We start from the raw sequence: 16664 nt of genomic DNA, 5'->3' as shown, positions 1-16664 counted from the left end.
GCGGCACGCAGCCCGTAACACCCGCCCCTCCCTCCCTCGCTCTCCCCCTCTCTGAGCCACCCTGCCCACCCCATCCAGCCCCCACCTTGTACCCGTCCTCGGGGCCGGGCAGCAGCGCATCCAGCTCCTCATCCGACAGCGGCCTGTTGCGCGCCTCCATCTCCCGCTCCACCTTGGCCGCATGGTACTGCTCCGGCGTCATCGGCACCGCGCCGCCCAGCACCGCCGGCGTCTCCAGCCCCGCCGCGCCGCCCGGCGTGAACGCGGGCGTCGCGCCGAACGCGCCGCCAATGGCGGGCGTCGCGCCGAAGGCGGCGGCGCCGCCGCCGGGCGCCGCGGGCGTCTCGTCCCAGCGGGAGCGCTTCTTCGCGCCGTCCGCGCCGACGGCCGGCGTCTCGCCGCCCCACGCGGGCGTCGCGCCGCCGTCGACCTTCGGCGTCTCGTCCCACCGGTTGCGCCGGGCGCCCGCCGCCGCGCCCGTCGAGGGCCCGGGGGTGGCGTCCCATCTGCTGCCGCTGCTGCTCGCCGGCCCGGGCGTCGCGTCCCACTTGCTGCCGCCGGCGGGGCCGGGCGTGGCGCCCCACTGGCTGGGCGCCGCGGGAGTGGCCTCGACGCCGCCGTCCGCATCCCAATCCGACTTTGGCCGCTTGCTGCTGGGGCGAAAGGGGGGGGGCGCGGGTGAGAAGGCGTTGCATTGCACGCATGAGGGCAGCATATTCCCACACGGTTGCACACCAGACGTTCCAGGCAGCCGGTTGCTGTAATGCCAAGCACCATGGCCACAAAGCCGTCCTTCAGTATGACCCGCATGGCTCGGCCGCCACCCCGCTGCCACTCACGCTTCGCCGTTTTGCCCCGCGTCCCATCTGTTCTTCCGCTTCAGCCCCGCAGCATCCGCCGCCGCCGCCGCCGCTGCCTGCGCGGCCGCCCCCGCCGCCGCGCTGCCGCCCGCCGCCGCCGCCGCCTCAGCCGCCTCGGCCTCCGCCTTCTTCTTGGCCTCGATGTTTCGCAGCGTATTGTCGCGCTCCCGCGCGAGCGCCGCCTCGCGCATGATGTCGCCGTACGTGCGCACGCGCGCGTCGGGCGTCTTGTCGCCCATGACAAATGCGTCGTTGCGCTCGGGCGACAGCGCGCGGTTGAGGCGGCGGCGCCGGTAGTCATCCTCTCTATCGATGATGCGCTTGGTGCGCATGAAGCCGTCAGGCTGCGAGAGCAGGGCGGGGTTTGGGGCAGATGTGAAAGGGGAGGGGGTGGGGAGGGCGCGACGGGACGACGCGAGAGTGCCGGCGAGGGAGCAGGCTCCAGGTGATGCGCGCCATCCGTGTGCAGTGGACATTAGCTGCAAGTTGCTTGCTCGCCGGTTGCTAGATTTTCTGCTGCTGCTGCTGCTGCTCGCTTTCCACTGCTGCTGTCGCCGCCTGCTGTTGTGGGCTCTCCCGGAAAAAGGGCAGCTTCCGACATGGCGCTACTGCAATGCAGCCGCCCCTACAACTCACCTCGCCATCCTCCCCCTCGGCCTCGGGGTCAGCGATATTGTGCTTCAGCGCGGCCAGAGACGCGGCACTGCATGCGTGCGGGTGAAGGGTGCAGGCGCGGGAACGGATAGCATGCATGGGTGGGAAAGGAGCGGCGCGCGCGCGCATGCCACTCACTCCAACCGGCCGTGGGCGCGATCGACCGCAAGCGTATGGGTTGCCAGCAGTGCATGGGTGACGGCACCAAAGGGACTTTCATGCATGTGAGGACCAGGCAAGCTGCTGGCAGGCATCAGGGGACCAGGCCAGCAACATAGCGACGGGTGCAGCGGCTGCGGCGGGCTTCTGCTGCTGCGACTTGCCGCACCTGGGGCCGCCGATGCCTGGCCGTGGCTCCTCCTCGTCCTCCTCTTCGTCCATAGGTATGGTGGTTGCATAACCAGCATATTTATCGCCCCCAGCCGCGTACAGCTCGGAGTCGTGGCCATTCTGAGCCATCGCTGCCGCTGCCTAGCACGAGCCGCCAAGGGCCGTCCTAAGGGCCGCGGCGGCCCCGCTGGAACCGCTCACTGAGACGTCTGGGTGTGAGCGCACACACAGTGATCGGAAGGGTGGGTATCGGTGAAGCTTGATCTGACGGGCTGTAAAGCTTGCAACCAGATGTGCGAAGACGTGTTGCGTGAAACCCCGCGCCTTGAGTTGTGCTGGCTGAAGGCAGCAGCTGCGGGGAAGGCGCCTTTAGATCGCTACCGTACGCAGGCTGCAGGCGTCATCGTATCCCGACTGAGGTCGCCTTGTGCAAGGTGAGAAATAATATGCACTCTAGCAGGCCAGGTGCAAGGCTGTGTGACCGCCCAGGTCGCTCCCACAGCGTTGTGTGTGCGCTGTCCCGCCAGGCACGCTTTGCACTACTTTGCTCGCATCTGTGAGAGCCGTCCTGCATGTAGATAACTGGATGTGCATAATGGGTACGTGTGGACATGGCAGGCCGCAGCTAAGCATCTAGGTTACCGCGCGGGCCTGTCGTTGCCCGCCGTCTCATCCCTCGATCCCTTGCATGTGGGCTCGACCAACTAGGTAGCAGAGATGCTGACATGTACTATGTGGGAAGGATGAATGCATGGAGCGAGCGTGATTAACGGCGGTTGGCAGCCACTTGGTGGCTGTGGTAGCGGAGTATGTTGTGTTGAGGCATTTAAGCCGCATGCTGCAGCATCCGCATGCCACAATGCGCCTGTTCCTGGTATTGTACGCGCATTTCTCCATCGAGGCCAGACTGAAAGTAGACATTTCGCTGCAGGTGTGTCCTATCGCAGAACAGCGACACACCAACGCTCCTCAAGGGCATGTATATCAGTGAGTGGGCCGTCATTCCTGATGAGTCAATCAGGCGGTGACTCCTTGCATCTCCTATCAATAATTCCCCTGCGTTGTGCCCGCCGCCATGTGCGTAGCGGCGCACGCTTCATATTCAAGGTGTTCTGGGTGATGATCACAGTGAAGGGAGTGCAGTTGCGGTCAGCCGCCGACACTCCTGATATGCTGCCACCCCCGGAGGAAGCGACGGAGCAGAAGGTGACGCGGCAGGCTGGTGCTCACAATCGTCACGTCTGAAGACACATTGCACTGACTAACCTGGCAGGTTGGATGCAGTGTTTCCTGCTATTCTGGGAACCACCAGGACCCCAAAATTGGGCATGCCACTGCCGTGTTGTGCAGATACGCTGCCATCGTGTCCAACTGCCTGTACTTGTGGCAAACATGGCTTACAAGAGCCTGTCCGTCCGATCATCAGTGCAACTTCCCACGTCTGCAGCTGCGAGCGTAATCAAGGTGCCTTCGTGATCGCCACTGCAGGAGCCACATGCCCTTATGCAGTCGCTGTTAACCCATGCTGAGGGCGCTGTATCACTACACTGGCACTGCATTCGCTCGTGCCTTCAAATTGCGTACGATGCCCCCCCATAGTAGCACAACGGCAAGGCCACCCTGCACAGGCTGATGTTGCGTACAGGCTGCCATTGATACTTCTGTCTGCACCCGTGTCATGCCTTGACCTGATGCAGAGCGACGAGCCTGAAACAACCAGCCAGCCACGGTGATTTACACCAGAGAAGGCCAGCGTCGCCTCCTACTTGTGGCCAGCCGCCTTCTGCTCGGCAGCCTCCTTCTTCTGCTGCTTGCGCATGTAGCTGGCCAGCTCCTCCCTCTTCCGCTTCCCGCGCAGGTGGGTGCCAAGCTGCGGGATCCACGGGTTAGACAGTAGTATCGTGTCAGGCGTGGGATCCATGCCGCCTCAGCGCGCATGCCGTGTTTGTGGCGTTGTGACTGCGCGAGACGCATGCACACTGCCCTGGCTATGTGCCCTTTGCCAAACAGCCAGCATTCAGGCAACCGCGCAGGCAGCAGCAGGCATCAAGCACCGCGACGGACGCGGCCGCGCCCCGGCTGTCGCACGCCAGCACCGCCGCACCTTCTTCTTGGCCACCTTCAGGGCACGCTTATCCTTGCCAACCTTAAGCAGCTCCACCACGCGCTTCTCATAGGGAGCCAGGCCCGCAACATCACGGATGATTTCCCTGACCTCCTTTACCTTCTTGCCCAGGTACTGTGCAAGCGCGAAGAAACACAAAAGGTTGGCATGGCATCATTGACGCTTGAAGCCAACATCTGAGCACGACCCGCCAGGGTCGCGGGCTCCACCCCCGCACTGCAGCAGCACGAGCAGGCACAGTGCAAAAGCCGCCGGGGTGCTCACCCCCTTCCGCCTGGACGGACGCAGAGCAGTGGTGCGGGGAGTCACGACATGTCCCTTGTTCAAGCCTGCCGCGAGGCCCGACTTCGCCATCGCCGCTGCACCAGATCGAGCAGTAGTGCCCCTGACCTCTAATAATATGGCCTTTGAAGGCTTCGCAGAAAGAGGGCCACTTCAGGCAGGGCGGCCGTGTTAACCGCGTCACGCCCAGTGGGGCGCACCCGGCAGCGGGGCAGGCATGCATGCTAGGCCAACAACGTCGCTGGCCTGCTGTGCCGAAACTGCTGGCAAAAACAATAGCGGCTCGTTAATCTGTGATGCTGCAAATAGGGCCCGCTTGTGTGTGCAAATGCATGCGCATGGGTGTGAGCGTGTGTGTGTGAACGCACGTGTTCGAACGCGCTTGATTGCTTGTGGTCCTTGCCAAGGGTGTTGCATCTGTGGTGTGCGTGTTTGCGCCAGGAGTGAGTCCTGGCTTCAACAACAGTCTTGACAAGGTGGCGTTACGCAGACCTTAAACCTGTGATGCGATGCAAAACTACGCAAGCCTGACTCCTGGAGCATCTCATTGTGGCACCAGACCATGGCTACGGCGTGCACTCCTCATGAAGTTGCGCCGGCGCTGCTGTTATGGGTGCACTGTCGCACAGCTGGAATCCTGGCTGCGGGACTAATCCAGGGTCGTCAGCCGCATTGCCTGCATCCCCTCTGCTACGAGCTGCGGAGCTCGCCAGCTGCTCTTGACCACTCAAGGACTGTGGCCAGCGCTCATGAGCGGTGTAAGCCCGGGCATATCAGATGCACTGTGAAATTCACAGTGCTTGAACAGCAACCGTTTGCCTGAGAATGGAAGCACGTTACAGACGCTCCTGGGCAGGGCGAAAGAAATAGACCGAACCAAGGTGTGATGGAAATGCTAGCCGTGCCTATAAGCAGAATCGTCCCTGTTGGCCTGCAGAGGTTGGGAGCAAGGTAACCGCTGGAGGGGGCAATGCAGCGCACTGCACAAAGCACGAGTTTATGAGAAAGTTTGGCGTGGAGATTGAGGCGCTGCCAGGAGAGGGAAGTGAAACCGACAGCAGTGCTCGCTGCATGCATGGCTAGGAAAGTGGAGGGTGATCCCAGGTAAAGGAAGGCGTTAGTGTAGCGGGTGCTGGCCAGTGGCGTGGGTTTGCCATAAAGACAAGGCGTTCCAAGATTTTAGGATCAGCCTCATTCCACGTCAGCGCAGGCCGCAATGTTGGCGAGTCAGATTGGCAAGGGGCATGCAAAGGCATAGAGGTTGTGGGTGTTGCAAGGCCAACACAAACAACAACAGGCAGGTCACACATGCAGCAAAGCTGGATTCTCAGGTGTTTGCAAATTGTATCCTAGCATGCAGCCACCGCCTTGCGCACTGTCTGGTCAGGACAACAGAGGCGCGATGAGATGCGCGCCAACGCCGCTGCGGCCTTGGCGGCGATAGATGGCGGCGGCCAGCTCAGACTTGGGGGCGGCGGGGCCTGCGGTGCAGCGCTTGGCCGCCTTGGCCACGCTGGGAGCCTTGGGTGCCTTGGGGGTGGGCGCGGCCCCGCGCAGCAGAGGGCTCGCAATCTTACTGGCCAGCTGGAGTTTCTTTGCGTTGTCACCAGGGGCATCTGGGACATCTGCAGGCTTGGCCGCGACAGGCTGGGGGTGGTCGGTTTTTTTGACGACGGTCACCAGCACTGCGGCGTCGTCCTCGGAGGGCTGGCTGAAACTGGGGACGGCGTCCAAGCAGCATGCGTAGGGGCGGCCAATGTCGGCCAGGTTGACAAGCGACGGCCACGACTGCACTGACGCGAAAGATTGGACGATGCTGGACGCGGAGGCGTACTCTGAGGTGATGTCGCTGCAGGAGTCGGCAGGCGTGCTGCCGCGGCAGGCCTTCCTGGTGAGGGCTGCCGCCATCCGACCCTTGAAGGCCGTGCGGAGGGCAGACGCCTTGGTGGCAACAGCGGTGGCAGTGAGGGGCGCCGTGACGGCGTTTCCCGCCGCGGCACACCTCTTGATGTCAGTGGTGGTGCTGTTGGACCAGCGGGCCGTGGGCGCCTTGGAGCGGCTGCTGCTAGGGGCCCCAATGGCCTTGGAGCTTGCACTGGCCATATGGGGCTCAGGCGTGGGCTTGGAAGTGATGGCGGCCTTGGTGCCGACGGTGGGGGCCGACGCTAACAGAGATCTGGGCAGCTTCCCCATCGTCATGTTGGACAGGGAAAAGAGGGCGCGCGCCGCACGTCCAGCTCCCTTGAGCCATTCGGGCTTGACAAACGTGCCAGCGGCGGCGGCACTGCGCACTGCATCGCAGGTGGCGGCAGCGCCGGGCTGTGCTGCGGGCAGGGGCTCGGCGGCCTCTGCAATGGCGGCTCCCGTCGTCCAGCTCTGTGGGTGGTTGCCGGCGTCCTTGCGGCCCTTCTTGAGGGCGGAGAGCATGGTGGCGGAGGAGGCCTGCAGGGCTTCAAGGAGAGCGACAACATGCGCCATCATCTGTGTTTAGGGGAGAAGAGGAGCGGGGCGGAGGGGCACGGGATGGGCACGGGCGTGGTGTGGTGCAGTCCAGCAGAATGGAACACCAGCAAAGGGGCCCTGGCAGCGGCCACAGCAGAGCCGCCGGCAACCATGTGTGCCATCAGACCAACCCAAGCTCCATGATTCATGCTTGGCTGCACGAACAGAGCGTCTCACCGCAATGCCCTTTAGCGCCATTGTGCGTGGCGGCGGTGGCTGCCGTGCGCAAGCGGTACCGCACAGCAACGCGCAAGGGTGTGCAGGTCATTCAGCGCCGTGTTGATGAGGGATCGCACCAAACATTCCGTTGCATGACACATGTACAAAAAAACCATCTCACACATGCACGTGTGAGGCAGGCGCTCCCGCGAGGGGGGGCAGTTTCGCGAATGCATAGCTTTTGCCGTAGGTCCAACCAGAGACCAGCTTGCAGCCAGGATGACCTCCGTACCTGATTATGAGTAGCTTAAGATGAGATGACATGCTCGCGCTAAGCGCAGGGCGTCCGATTCCGTCTCCAGTGCCGGAGGGTTGCTGTGGCCCCTGTCCGGGCTTGAAAAGGCACAGTAGCGCGTAACAAAATTAAACAGTACGATATATAAGTTCTTTATGAACGTATCAGGCCACTTGACGACCATAAGGGGGTGCAACAATGTGGATGTGCCCCGAGGACTGCCAGTGCCGGCCGAGCTTGTAGTCAGGCACCCCAGTCTGAGCCCACCTGCAACCTGCCCCTTCAAATTCCAGAGCTTCAGCTGCGTAAAATGCACGGCAGGCCTGCACGTCACTACTACTAATCCGGACCCCGAGCAGCAGCAATCGTCAGTGGCACAATGGAGACAGCGAGTGCACCACTGCTGCAACAACTTGCAGGGGCTGGCATTGGGAAGATAGGGAGCTCCCTGACACCTCGCCGGAAAGTTGTTGGGGACCCAAATTGTATCTAATCCAGGAGAGGAAAGGATGCTGGCTGTATTGTCTGAGGTGATGCTGTCGCCTCCGCCACCGACCGTTGATGCCGCAGCTTCTGCTGCTGCTGTTGCTGCTTCTGTTTCTGCTGCTGCTGCTGCTGCTGCTGCTGCTGCTGCTGCTGCTGCTGCCGTGGCGTGTGTGCACAGGCTTCCTGCTGATTCATGTTTCTGTTTTGCACCAAGTTGTCCCATTGTGTTTTGCTCTTGTGCCTGGGGGTGATCAAACCAGCGACAGTCTATCAGCAGCGTGCGCTAGGCGCCTGGCACCGACAGCTTTGAGAGCCGGGGGGTGTGGCGGGCCCGCTGGTACGAAGATTGGGAGCGCCATGTGTCAAACTGCTGTTGAAGGTTGATTTTCTTGATCTGTTTACCAGGGCCTTTGCTGCTTGCGTTGCGGGGCCGCCCACACCCATGAACCCACAACGCATTTTGCATGATTCGCCAGCGAGGGCGCAACTTGCACCCCTGCACTCATCGATGCGTGGCTGCCCTGCGCCATGCCCCAGGCGACGCCTCGACTTGTGACTGTCGTGCATTTCCCAACACTTTTTATTTACCCCCTATTTTTGAGGGCAAGTGCTGCGCAGCATCCATGGTGCTGCCAGGCTGACTGCAGTGCTTGCGCATCTGACAATCCCCTACTCCCAGATTGAACAGGCGTCAACGACAGACAGCGAGACAACTCACCGACCTCACATGCGCCTGCAGACTTGTAACGGACGGGCCCCACACGCTGATGCGTCCGCGTTTTGAGGGTTTGCGGCACCGAGGCCTGGTGGTGGCCTGGCATTTTCCTCAGTCAGCTTTGTTTAAGGCACGCAGGTCTCCCCTTGATTGGCGCGGTGGCGGCCAGAGCTGGCGTATGCTGAGAGAAGTGTGCTTGATTGATACAAACGCGCTGCCGAGCTGACCCTTGCAAACTCAGCACACGCTCTCCGGCATTGAAGCCCTTCGCTCCACAGCATGCACAGTGGCCAGCAAGAGCATGCACAGCAGTAGTCCGCTCGTTCAAGACAACTCAGTTGCATGCGCAATGGACAACATCGATTTCATGCAATGACTACACAATCGGATGCCTGGTGCCTATTGAGTCGGCATTACACCATAAAACAGATGGCGGAATGGGCATCAGGCAGAAGCAAAAGCGCAGCAGGCGCACAGTTGACACTGCTCACCCACCCTTCCCATGCCGCGCATCACTTCTGCCCAGAGTTTAGCAAGACGTGACTTTCTTCTGCCGCAGGCTGGCACTCCCTTCCACCTGATTTGCAGACACGCTCACGAGACCAGACTCTCATTGTTGTAGATCAACGCGCGTGCTCCTGTGCTTGTCTTGTGCGCTTGTTTCGCCTCATGAATTCGTCTTTCTTCCGTGGTCACGGGCCGAGCTTGGTCTGACCTCCACCCCAGCACTGCCATCACCTGGAGGGCCCCAGCTCCCACTAGACGCAGTGTCGGGCTCCAGATGGCCTTCTGGAGGGTGGCGGGCTTCGCTCAGCCGTCTCCCATTGAGGTGGGTGTGGTGAGCAGCGTAGCTTTGAGTAGTTGCAGACCTGCAGCTGATCTGGGTGTCCCTTCATGGTGCTGTGCCCACAGCAAATTCTTGACAAGGAGGAGTACACACTGGAGGAGTTGTTAGACGAAGATGACATTATTCAGGAGTGCAAGTCTCTCAACGGGCGCCTTATTGCGTTGTGAGCACCAGTGGCGCCTCATCGCGCTGTACTGCTGTGTTTGTGCTGCTGCGGCAAGAAAGCCCAACTCATGGGCAGCAGCGGTGCAAAGCGGGATCTTGTCAACACAACAACAAACGGTGCTGCGGGGCTGGTGTTGCAGCGAGGCCAGCATTTGCTGCCAACGTGTCCGGCGAGTCAGGCGGTCCCCCCTCTCACGGCGTTGTCCTCAGCCGCCGCCTCCTTGCTCTCCCCTGCGCGCAGCCTGCGGGAAAAGGAGGTTGTGGAGCAGCTGCTGCGGTGCGCGGTTGGGGGCTACCAATGTGCTGTTCAGCAGGGGCCAGCCGTGAGGGCAGCCAACGTCACACAGCGCGGGGACTGCGCATGGGACGGAGCGCAGGCACTTCCATCGTCTACCTTTTCAGTCGAAGGCGCCCCATGCATGTATGCCAGTGCAGTGACTGCGTTTTTCCCAGTGCTATGGCGGGAAAAAGTGTCCACAAATGCCCGATTGATTGCACATGCCTGCAGGTACCTAGTGCAGCCGCCCAGCGACCCAGATGACCCGAAGAAGCAGTACAAGTGAGCCATCGGGCACGGTAGATCGGGGGATGCGCAAGCGGACGGCCTCTCAAACGTCAGCTGCCGCGGCTAGCGTCGCAGCAGGGGAATGCAATGGCAAGCAGCAGCCCCAACACGGCGCGTAGCAATCCCGCGGCTGCCCGTTAACGCCCCGCCCTGCCGTGCGCTCCAGCCTGAGCCCACTCCCGTGTGGCCCCCGCGCCCTTCCCCCCTTTTACCCCGCCAGGTACCCCTTCACCGCGTGCGAGGTGTTCTGCTGCGAGGTGGAGGCCGTTTTCAACACGCTGCTCGAGGACGAGGCGCTGCTGGGCCTGCTCTTCTCGCTGGTGGACGCCGAGCCGCCGCTCAGCTGCAAGGCCGCCGGCTACTTCGGCCGCGTCGTGGGGCAGCTGCTGGTGCGCAAGCCCAACGAGATGATGCAGTACCTGTCGAACCACGACGAGCTGCTGGGCAAGCTGGTGCGCCACCTCGACGTGACGTCAATCGCTGACGTCATCAAGCGGCTCGCCGGCGCCGACGACCAGAGCGCGATGGTGTTCATGCCGATGCACACGCAGTGGCTGGTGGAGACGCCGCTGCTCGACATGCTGCTGGAGCGCCTCGGCCCCGGCTGGCCGGGCGACGCAGTGACCAACGCGGCCGACATCCTCACGGCGATCGCGCACACGCAGCCGAGCGCGCTGTCGTCCAAACTGATGCAGCCGGTCAGCGTCGCGGCGCTGCTGCAGCGCGCGCTCGAGCCCGGCGGCAAGGTTTTGGTCCCGGCGCTGGAGGTCTGCGGCGCGCTGCTAGAGCCGCGCAACGGCGGGCCCGGCGCCGACGCGTACGCCGGCGCAGGCTCCGCCGCCGGCAGCAGCGGCGGCAGCAGCAGCGGCGACGCCCCCGGCAGCGGCGGCGGCGCGTCGGCGGCGGCGGCGGCGTTCTCGGCAGCAAAGCCGCGCGTCGACGCACTCAGCGCCATGCTCGTCTACCTGCCGCAGCTCGTCGCCTTCCTGGCCACGCCCGGGGACGCATCCGCAGTCCAGGAGACCACCTACGGCCTCCTGTCGCCGCCGCTGGGCCGCGCGCGGCTCAAGGTCCTCGAGCTGCTGGCGGTGCTGCTGCACGTGGGCGACGAGGGCGTGGAGGCGGCGCTCGTCGCGTCGGGGGCGCTGGCGCTCGCGATGGACCTCTTCGCGCGGTACCCCTTCAACAACTTGCTGCACCACCGCGTCTACCGCATGTTCCATGGGCTGCTGGTCCAGGGCGGCGCCCAGATCGTGCAGCACGCGCTCGCCACGTGCCGGCTCGCGGCGTGGCTCGCCGGCCTGCCGGCCGAGGTGGAGCCGGCGCCGCGGCCGGGCTTGGCGCCGCGCAGGGCGCCGCTGCGCGCGGGATACCTCGGGCACGTCACGCGGATAGGGAACCTGCTGTTGGAGGTGGCGGCGGCGCGGCAGCCCGTCTCCGACGCGCTCGCGGGCGACGAGGCCTGGGCCAGCTTTCTGTCGGGCGACCTGCAGCGGCGCAACGAGGTGGAGGACACGGGGTGCTGGGAGTGCGGGCGGCCGACGTGCGCGGAGATGGGGGACCTCGGCAGCGACGGCGACGAGTTCCAGGTGGGCGGCACGGACGGCTGTGCTGCGCAGGGGGATTGGGCAGGGGCAGCGCTCCCTCTTGACGTGTGCTGGTCTGCAGGGGCCTGCCTGCGGCAGCGTGGCGGCTCGCGCCGTGCCGTGGTGGCGTTGCGACGCTTATTATATTGCCTTCACCCCGTCACTGCCATCGGATGCCCCGCAACCGCCCCCCTCCAGCCGGACATGGACCTGGAGCAGATGCAGGGCATGCAGCCAACGCTCTACCACCGCTACGGCGTGCTGGACGATGACGGCGACGACGAGGAGGAGGAGGAAGCCCCGGGCACCTCTGCGGGCGCGTCGGAGGGCGCGGCGGCCGCGGGCTACGAGGGGGGCGGTGGTGACGCGCGTGCATATGGGACCATGCTGGCGGCAGCTATGCAGCATGTGGACCTCAGTGATAGTGGGGGCGGGGGCCTTGAGGGCGGGGGCGGCGGCGGCGGCGGCGGCGGCGAGGAGGAGGCGGATGAGGCGGTGGTGCTTGGGGAGGTGCGGGAGCGCGAGGTCGAGGCGCCCTCCAGCGGCGGGGCGGGGGCAGGGCAGGGCACCGGCAGCTGGAGCTTGCTGGCGCACCCAGGTGGGGTAATGAGGGCTTCAGCAGCCGGGGCTAGCTCCTTGCGTGTGTGTTTGTGGGAGGGACAAGGAGCATCCACGTAGCCTGCCGTGCTTTGCTTCGGGCAGGAAAACCATGTGTGTGGGGTTCAGCGCCCGATGCCACTGCGCACAGTATTTTTGCCACGCATGACTCCTAAATACGTGCATGTGCTGGTGAATGACTGTGCTACATCAACAAGGGGACCTCTTTTGCCGCCAGGCGGCTGCCAATCCGCATTGGCGGTCTTTTCCGCCCCAATATTCTCTGGCAGCACCCAAATCCCTCCTGCGGGTGGTCTCGCCCCTGCACCCCGGCGGTGCACCTGGGCGCCAGGACGGGCCGCACATGCACCACTTTCACGCCATTACGCACGCTCACGGCTGGCATGCTGCAGGCGCGTTGGGTTCGCCCGTGGCTGCTGATGTCAGCGGCGGGCGTAGCATGGAGGACGACGCAGTGCTGCTGACCACCAGCGACGACGAGGACGGCGCGTCGGCCAGCGGCAGCGAAAGCCCCGGCCGCAGCGAGGCGCCGCCTGGCAGCGCGCCGCTGCTTGTTGAGTCTGCAGCCAGCAGTGGCGGGAGCGAAAGCGTCGACGCCGTGGCGGCGTCGCCGCCCAGCGATGATTTGGTGCTGGTGGAGCCGCCCAGTGATGACGCTGGGGCTGCGGCGCCGGTAGAGGCGGGTGATACTGGAGCCGCAAGTGCCTCAGTAGAGGGCTCTGCAGCACGGCCAGTGACGGACACTGCAGCATGCCCGCTCGCAGCCTTGCAACCGCCGGCTGCTGGCGCAAACAGCGACGGGCAACACGCCATGAACGGCGGCGCAGAATTGGATGTTGGAGCGGCGCCTGCGGCTGTCGGTGTGGCCAGCGCAGCCGGCGGCAGCATTGGCGTGGGCAGCGAACCTGGCTTCAAAGAGCACGCTGCATGGGAGCGGGCCCCGTTGCCAGTGCAGGTGCCAGAACATGCGTGACGTCGGCACGTGCATACAACCGCATGACGGGGCGCTGAGATGCACCCGGAGCAAACCCTTGTGTGCTGTTGGCTGGAGGTCTTCAGGCCTCCGCTGTTGTGTGTGCGATCAGCGTCACATAGACCACGCTCTTAGCGTTGAGGTCACTGCTGACATTCTTCAAATCATGGCGGCATTCCTTCCGCGTGCCCCGCGGCCGCGCACATGTGAGGCGCTGCTCTCCACTTCTGTACACCATGCGCTCAACGCCACACGTGCATGGCCCATGCGCACCGCCTTCTGTTTTGTTACCACCAAGCGTTTCAACATGCCCATCGCATGCGTTTTGGCCAGCATGTGTGGACACGCCAGGAGTGGCCCAGCCTTCGAGGCATCATGATTAGACACTCATGCTTGCAGGTTTAGAAGTCCAGTCTATTCGTACAGCCTACGGTAGCATGCATGCAGCACGCTACCATGCTCAAGAGTCGGCGGCTGTTGATGCACACAGCGGCGCACTGTACCCTAGGGGTCGGGTTAGTGGTGCGCTGGTTGCCCATGCAGCGTCGTCGCAGTGCGTGCGTCGCAGTAGTGACAACCGTCCTGGCATACGTGTGTATGCTTCAAGGTCATGGATGTAAGCATACATTCGTTTTGCTTGAGAATGGTCAGAGCCGGGGGTCAATGATCATCCCGTCGCCCCCAGATCACAAATGACGAGGTGGCGGGAACGCTTGAATAGAAGTATTCAAGATTTATAAAAGTCGTTGCAACATGGACGACCGGGGCGGCGATCCGCGGGTCCGATTCATCAGGAGCACCGCGGAGATATGCTTGGGCGCGGACGGCTCGCTGTTCGATATATTGATCGCGGACCAAGGGCCTTATGGCCGGCTACGATCGTTTTTGGATGGAGGTGAGCCCTGCACCACCGTTGGACAGCTGCTGCGGCGCTGGAACCGAGTTGCACACCAGCCGCTTGTGCAAGCGTGAGTCGCCAAACAGCACTACTCTCCATCACGCAGGGGCCCCGGCTATGCTGCTGGTCCTGCATAATTTGCACGATGCGGCCGCAACGTCCAGGTGGGAGGTGGGCGTTATGAAGCGTTGTTGCCAGCTGACGACTGCTGCGTCCGCGATGGCACGAAGCAATACAGTACGTGACGCATGCACGGGTGCCAACACGCATGCGGCAAACAAAACACTCCTCCTCAGGCCGGCTATAAGCGCAGCAGCAAGTGGGCAGTCCGAAGCGTCCGCGGCTCCGGATGGTGCTGCGGAAGCGCAGGATCCCGGCACAGATGCTGATTTGGCATCAGACACACGAGATGGGGACCAGCAGCAGCAGCAGCTGCAGCAACAGCAAAGGCTTCAAGAGGGCAGCAGGGGCGGGTCCAACGACCAGGAGCCCTTCGGCGCAGACAAGGAGCGTCCACGCTCGGGTTCCGAGCAGGCCGCAGGTGCAGATGAGCAGCATGGTCATGCAGATGCTACCGGCAGCAGGATGGACTCCGATGGGGGCTCCGCGGCCGCAGCTCATGCACCCACTGACGTGCAGCTGTCGGGGCTCAGGCAGGAGCTGTTGCTGTTTCTGGAGCCCGTGCCTGAGCACCTGGCTGGCTGCAGGTGGGGTGTGGACCCGGAGTCATGCATGGCTGCATGTGTACTTGCCAACTCCGTCTGGCTCGCTGGCAGCAAAGCGCATATGCACAAACCCTGCTCACTCCCCCCTTGCGATGTCCGCTTACCCCCCATGCAGAACGTTCTACTGCTTGCATGGCAGCCCGGGGCCTGTTGACCCTGAGCACCCCGAGCAGCAGTTGGAATGTGGCGTCCTGGCTTCAGGGCCGTCCCTGCGCTCCTTGGAGCAGGTAAGTAGGGCCCCGCATGACCACGATGGAGGATATCTCTCCTACTGGGCTGTTCGTTTTGAACACCCAAGTACCAACTGCTGATATCGATGGTGAAGCATGCGTGGAATTGAACCGACACCTTATCCACGCTGCCCCTCCACCTGCCGCAACCCCACTGGGCACACCCCTCCCCCAGCTGCTGGCCGACGTGTACCTGCCACTCCTAGTGCAGCAGGCCGCCGACGACGCACGCGCCCCCGGCGGCGCCGCCGTGTCCGCGGCCGTGGCCGCCGCCCTCGGCGCCGTGGGTGGCGGCGGCGGCGGCCGCGAGCTGCTGGCGGCGATGCAGAAGTACCTGGGGCAGGTCAGCCAGGCGCTGCAGCACCTGCACGGGGACGTGGCTCTTGAGATTCCCGAGCTGCGCATCGCGGGGGTGCAGGCCGCGGCGGCCGAGCCGGACGTGGTCGAGGCGCTGGAGGAGGCGGCGGCCGGCTGGAGCGCGGCGCTGGCAGCCCTGATGCAGGCCGAGGGCGACAAGCGGCCCGGCGGCAAGGGGCCAATGGCGGAGGTCGAGTTCTGGCGCGCGCGCAGCGCGGTGCTGAGCGGCGTCAGCGAGCAGCTGGCGCTGCCGAGGGCGCAGGAGATGCTGGCGGTGCTGGAGGCGGGCAGCGAGGACCGGCAGCTGCTGGCGGCGCTGAAGGGGCAGATGGCTGAGCTGGAGAAGTTGGCCACAGAGGTGGGCGATGGGCCGGGCGCTGCCGGATCTGGAGCAAGATGTTTGGCGCTGAATGCGTGCTCGCATGTGTGGGCACCCATGTGTGGGCGTGCACGCGTGCGTGCATGCAAAGGAGCGTCTGTGCTTGCTTGCGCTTGATGTTGCTTGGATGCTCCGCCACCTGCCACCTGCTCCGCGCATGCGCAGACAGCAGCATCCAGTGCTGATGTGCATGGGCCGATTGTGCACCTGCACCCCTGCTGTCCAGGCGCGCGACAACGTCAAGTTTCTCAGCACCCTGGAGCGGCACTTCAAGGCCATCAGCTCGGGGCCGCTGCCGGCCATCGCCGACTGCCTGCTGCCGCTGATGAGCGCGCTGCGGATGGTCTGGATCATGTCGCGCCACTATGGTGTGCTTGACAGCTGCGGGGGCACGGCTGGGTGGAGGCAGCTCAACCCATTCTCGACGCACGGCAGTAGCACTGGACTGGTGGTCAAATCTATCCGTTGGTCTCAAGCATGCCTCTACCCCGTGTCTGATGGCCCCTGCCGTTTTACGCTGTGTTTCAGGGGATGACGAGCGGATGGGCGCTCTGCTGGGCCGCATCGGGCGCGAGATCGGCGACCGTGTGGAGGGCGCCATCGCGCTGCACGCGCTGTTCACCATGCCTGCCGCGGAGGCCGGGGAGCTGCTGCGAACCAGCAAGGCGCTGCTGGAGCAATGGCACTCCACCTACATGCAGGTGAGCAGGGGTGAAGCTGCGCGAGGTGGACGCTCTTGGCTGCATGTCAGCAGGCTGTAACTGCACGCGTGACAACACACATGCAAGCACATATACCCAACAATTGAGCGCACATACACACGTTGCAAAAGCACACACACACACACACACACACACACACACACACACACACACACACACACACACACACACACACACACACACACACACAC

General features: G+C 63.6%; 5 protein-coding genes across 5 annotated transcripts in view; 2 read left to right on the top strand and 3 right to left on the bottom strand.

The window, feature by feature from the left end:
- MNEG_2844 (Splicing factor 3B subunit 1) overlaps positions 1 to 1973 on the bottom strand; it is a gene marked incomplete at both ends in the record, with an annotated part of 3475 nt that extends 1502 nt beyond the window's left edge. Inside the window, 4 exons of the mRNA XM_014048683.1 lie at positions 86 to 650; positions 840 to 1204; positions 1497 to 1563; positions 1843 to 1973. Of these exons, the coding sequence (XP_013904137.1) occupies positions 86 to 650; positions 840 to 1204; positions 1497 to 1563; positions 1843 to 1973 (1128 nt within the window). The remainder of the gene's footprint in view (positions 1 to 85; positions 651 to 839; positions 1205 to 1496; positions 1564 to 1842) is intronic.
- A 1633-nt stretch (positions 1974 to 3606) lies between these two features.
- On the bottom strand, positions 3607 to 4323 carry MNEG_2843 (60S ribosomal protein L36; the record flags this gene model as incomplete). The annotated part of the gene is made up of 3 exons (XM_014048682.1): positions 3607 to 3714; positions 3949 to 4083; positions 4234 to 4323. The coding sequence occupies 3 exons, from the start codon at positions 4321 to 4323 to the stop codon at positions 3607 to 3609; spliced, it is 333 nt and encodes a 110-aa protein (XP_013904136.1).
- Positions 4324 to 5634: 1311 nt separating this feature from the next.
- Positions 5635 to 6729, bottom strand: MNEG_2842 (hypothetical protein; the record flags this gene model as incomplete). The annotated part of the gene is made up of 1 exon (XM_014048681.1): positions 5635 to 6729. One exon carries the CDS (start codon positions 6727 to 6729, stop codon positions 5635 to 5637), a length of 1095 nt encoding a protein of 364 aa, XP_013904135.1.
- A 2460-nt stretch (positions 6730 to 9189) lies between these two features.
- Positions 9190 to 13162, top strand: MNEG_2841 (Serine/threonine-protein phosphatase 6 regulatory subunit 2; the record flags this gene model as incomplete). Its single annotated transcript, XM_014048680.1, has 7 exons — positions 9190 to 9237; positions 9321 to 9418; positions 9662 to 9697; positions 9929 to 9979; positions 10206 to 11574; positions 11770 to 12169; positions 12582 to 13162. The coding sequence occupies 7 exons, from the start codon at positions 9190 to 9192 to the stop codon at positions 13160 to 13162; spliced, it is 2583 nt and encodes an 860-aa protein (XP_013904134.1).
- Positions 13163 to 13915: 753 nt separating this feature from the next.
- Positions 13916 to 16664, top strand: part of MNEG_2840 (Dynein-1-alpha heavy chain, flagellar inner armI1 complex) — a gene marked incomplete at both ends in the record, with an annotated part of 14983 nt that continues 12234 nt past the window's right edge. The window contains 7 exons of the mRNA XM_014048679.1: positions 13916 to 14057; positions 14167 to 14224; positions 14357 to 14767; positions 14901 to 15012; positions 15191 to 15730; positions 15978 to 16119; positions 16280 to 16452. Coding sequence (XP_013904133.1) covers positions 13916 to 14057; positions 14167 to 14224; positions 14357 to 14767; positions 14901 to 15012; positions 15191 to 15730; positions 15978 to 16119; positions 16280 to 16452 — 1578 coding nt within the window. The remainder of the gene's footprint in view (positions 14058 to 14166; positions 14225 to 14356; positions 14768 to 14900; positions 15013 to 15190; positions 15731 to 15977; positions 16120 to 16279; positions 16453 to 16664) is intronic.

Source organism: Monoraphidium neglectum, assembly GCF_000611645.1.
Source record: "Monoraphidium neglectum strain SAG 48.87 unplaced genomic scaffold scaffold00336, whole genome shotgun sequence".
NCBI classification, from domain to species: Eukaryota; Viridiplantae; Chlorophyta; class Chlorophyceae; order Sphaeropleales; family Selenastraceae; genus Monoraphidium; species Monoraphidium neglectum.
This window is presented reverse-complemented; position numbering and strand designations above follow the sequence as displayed.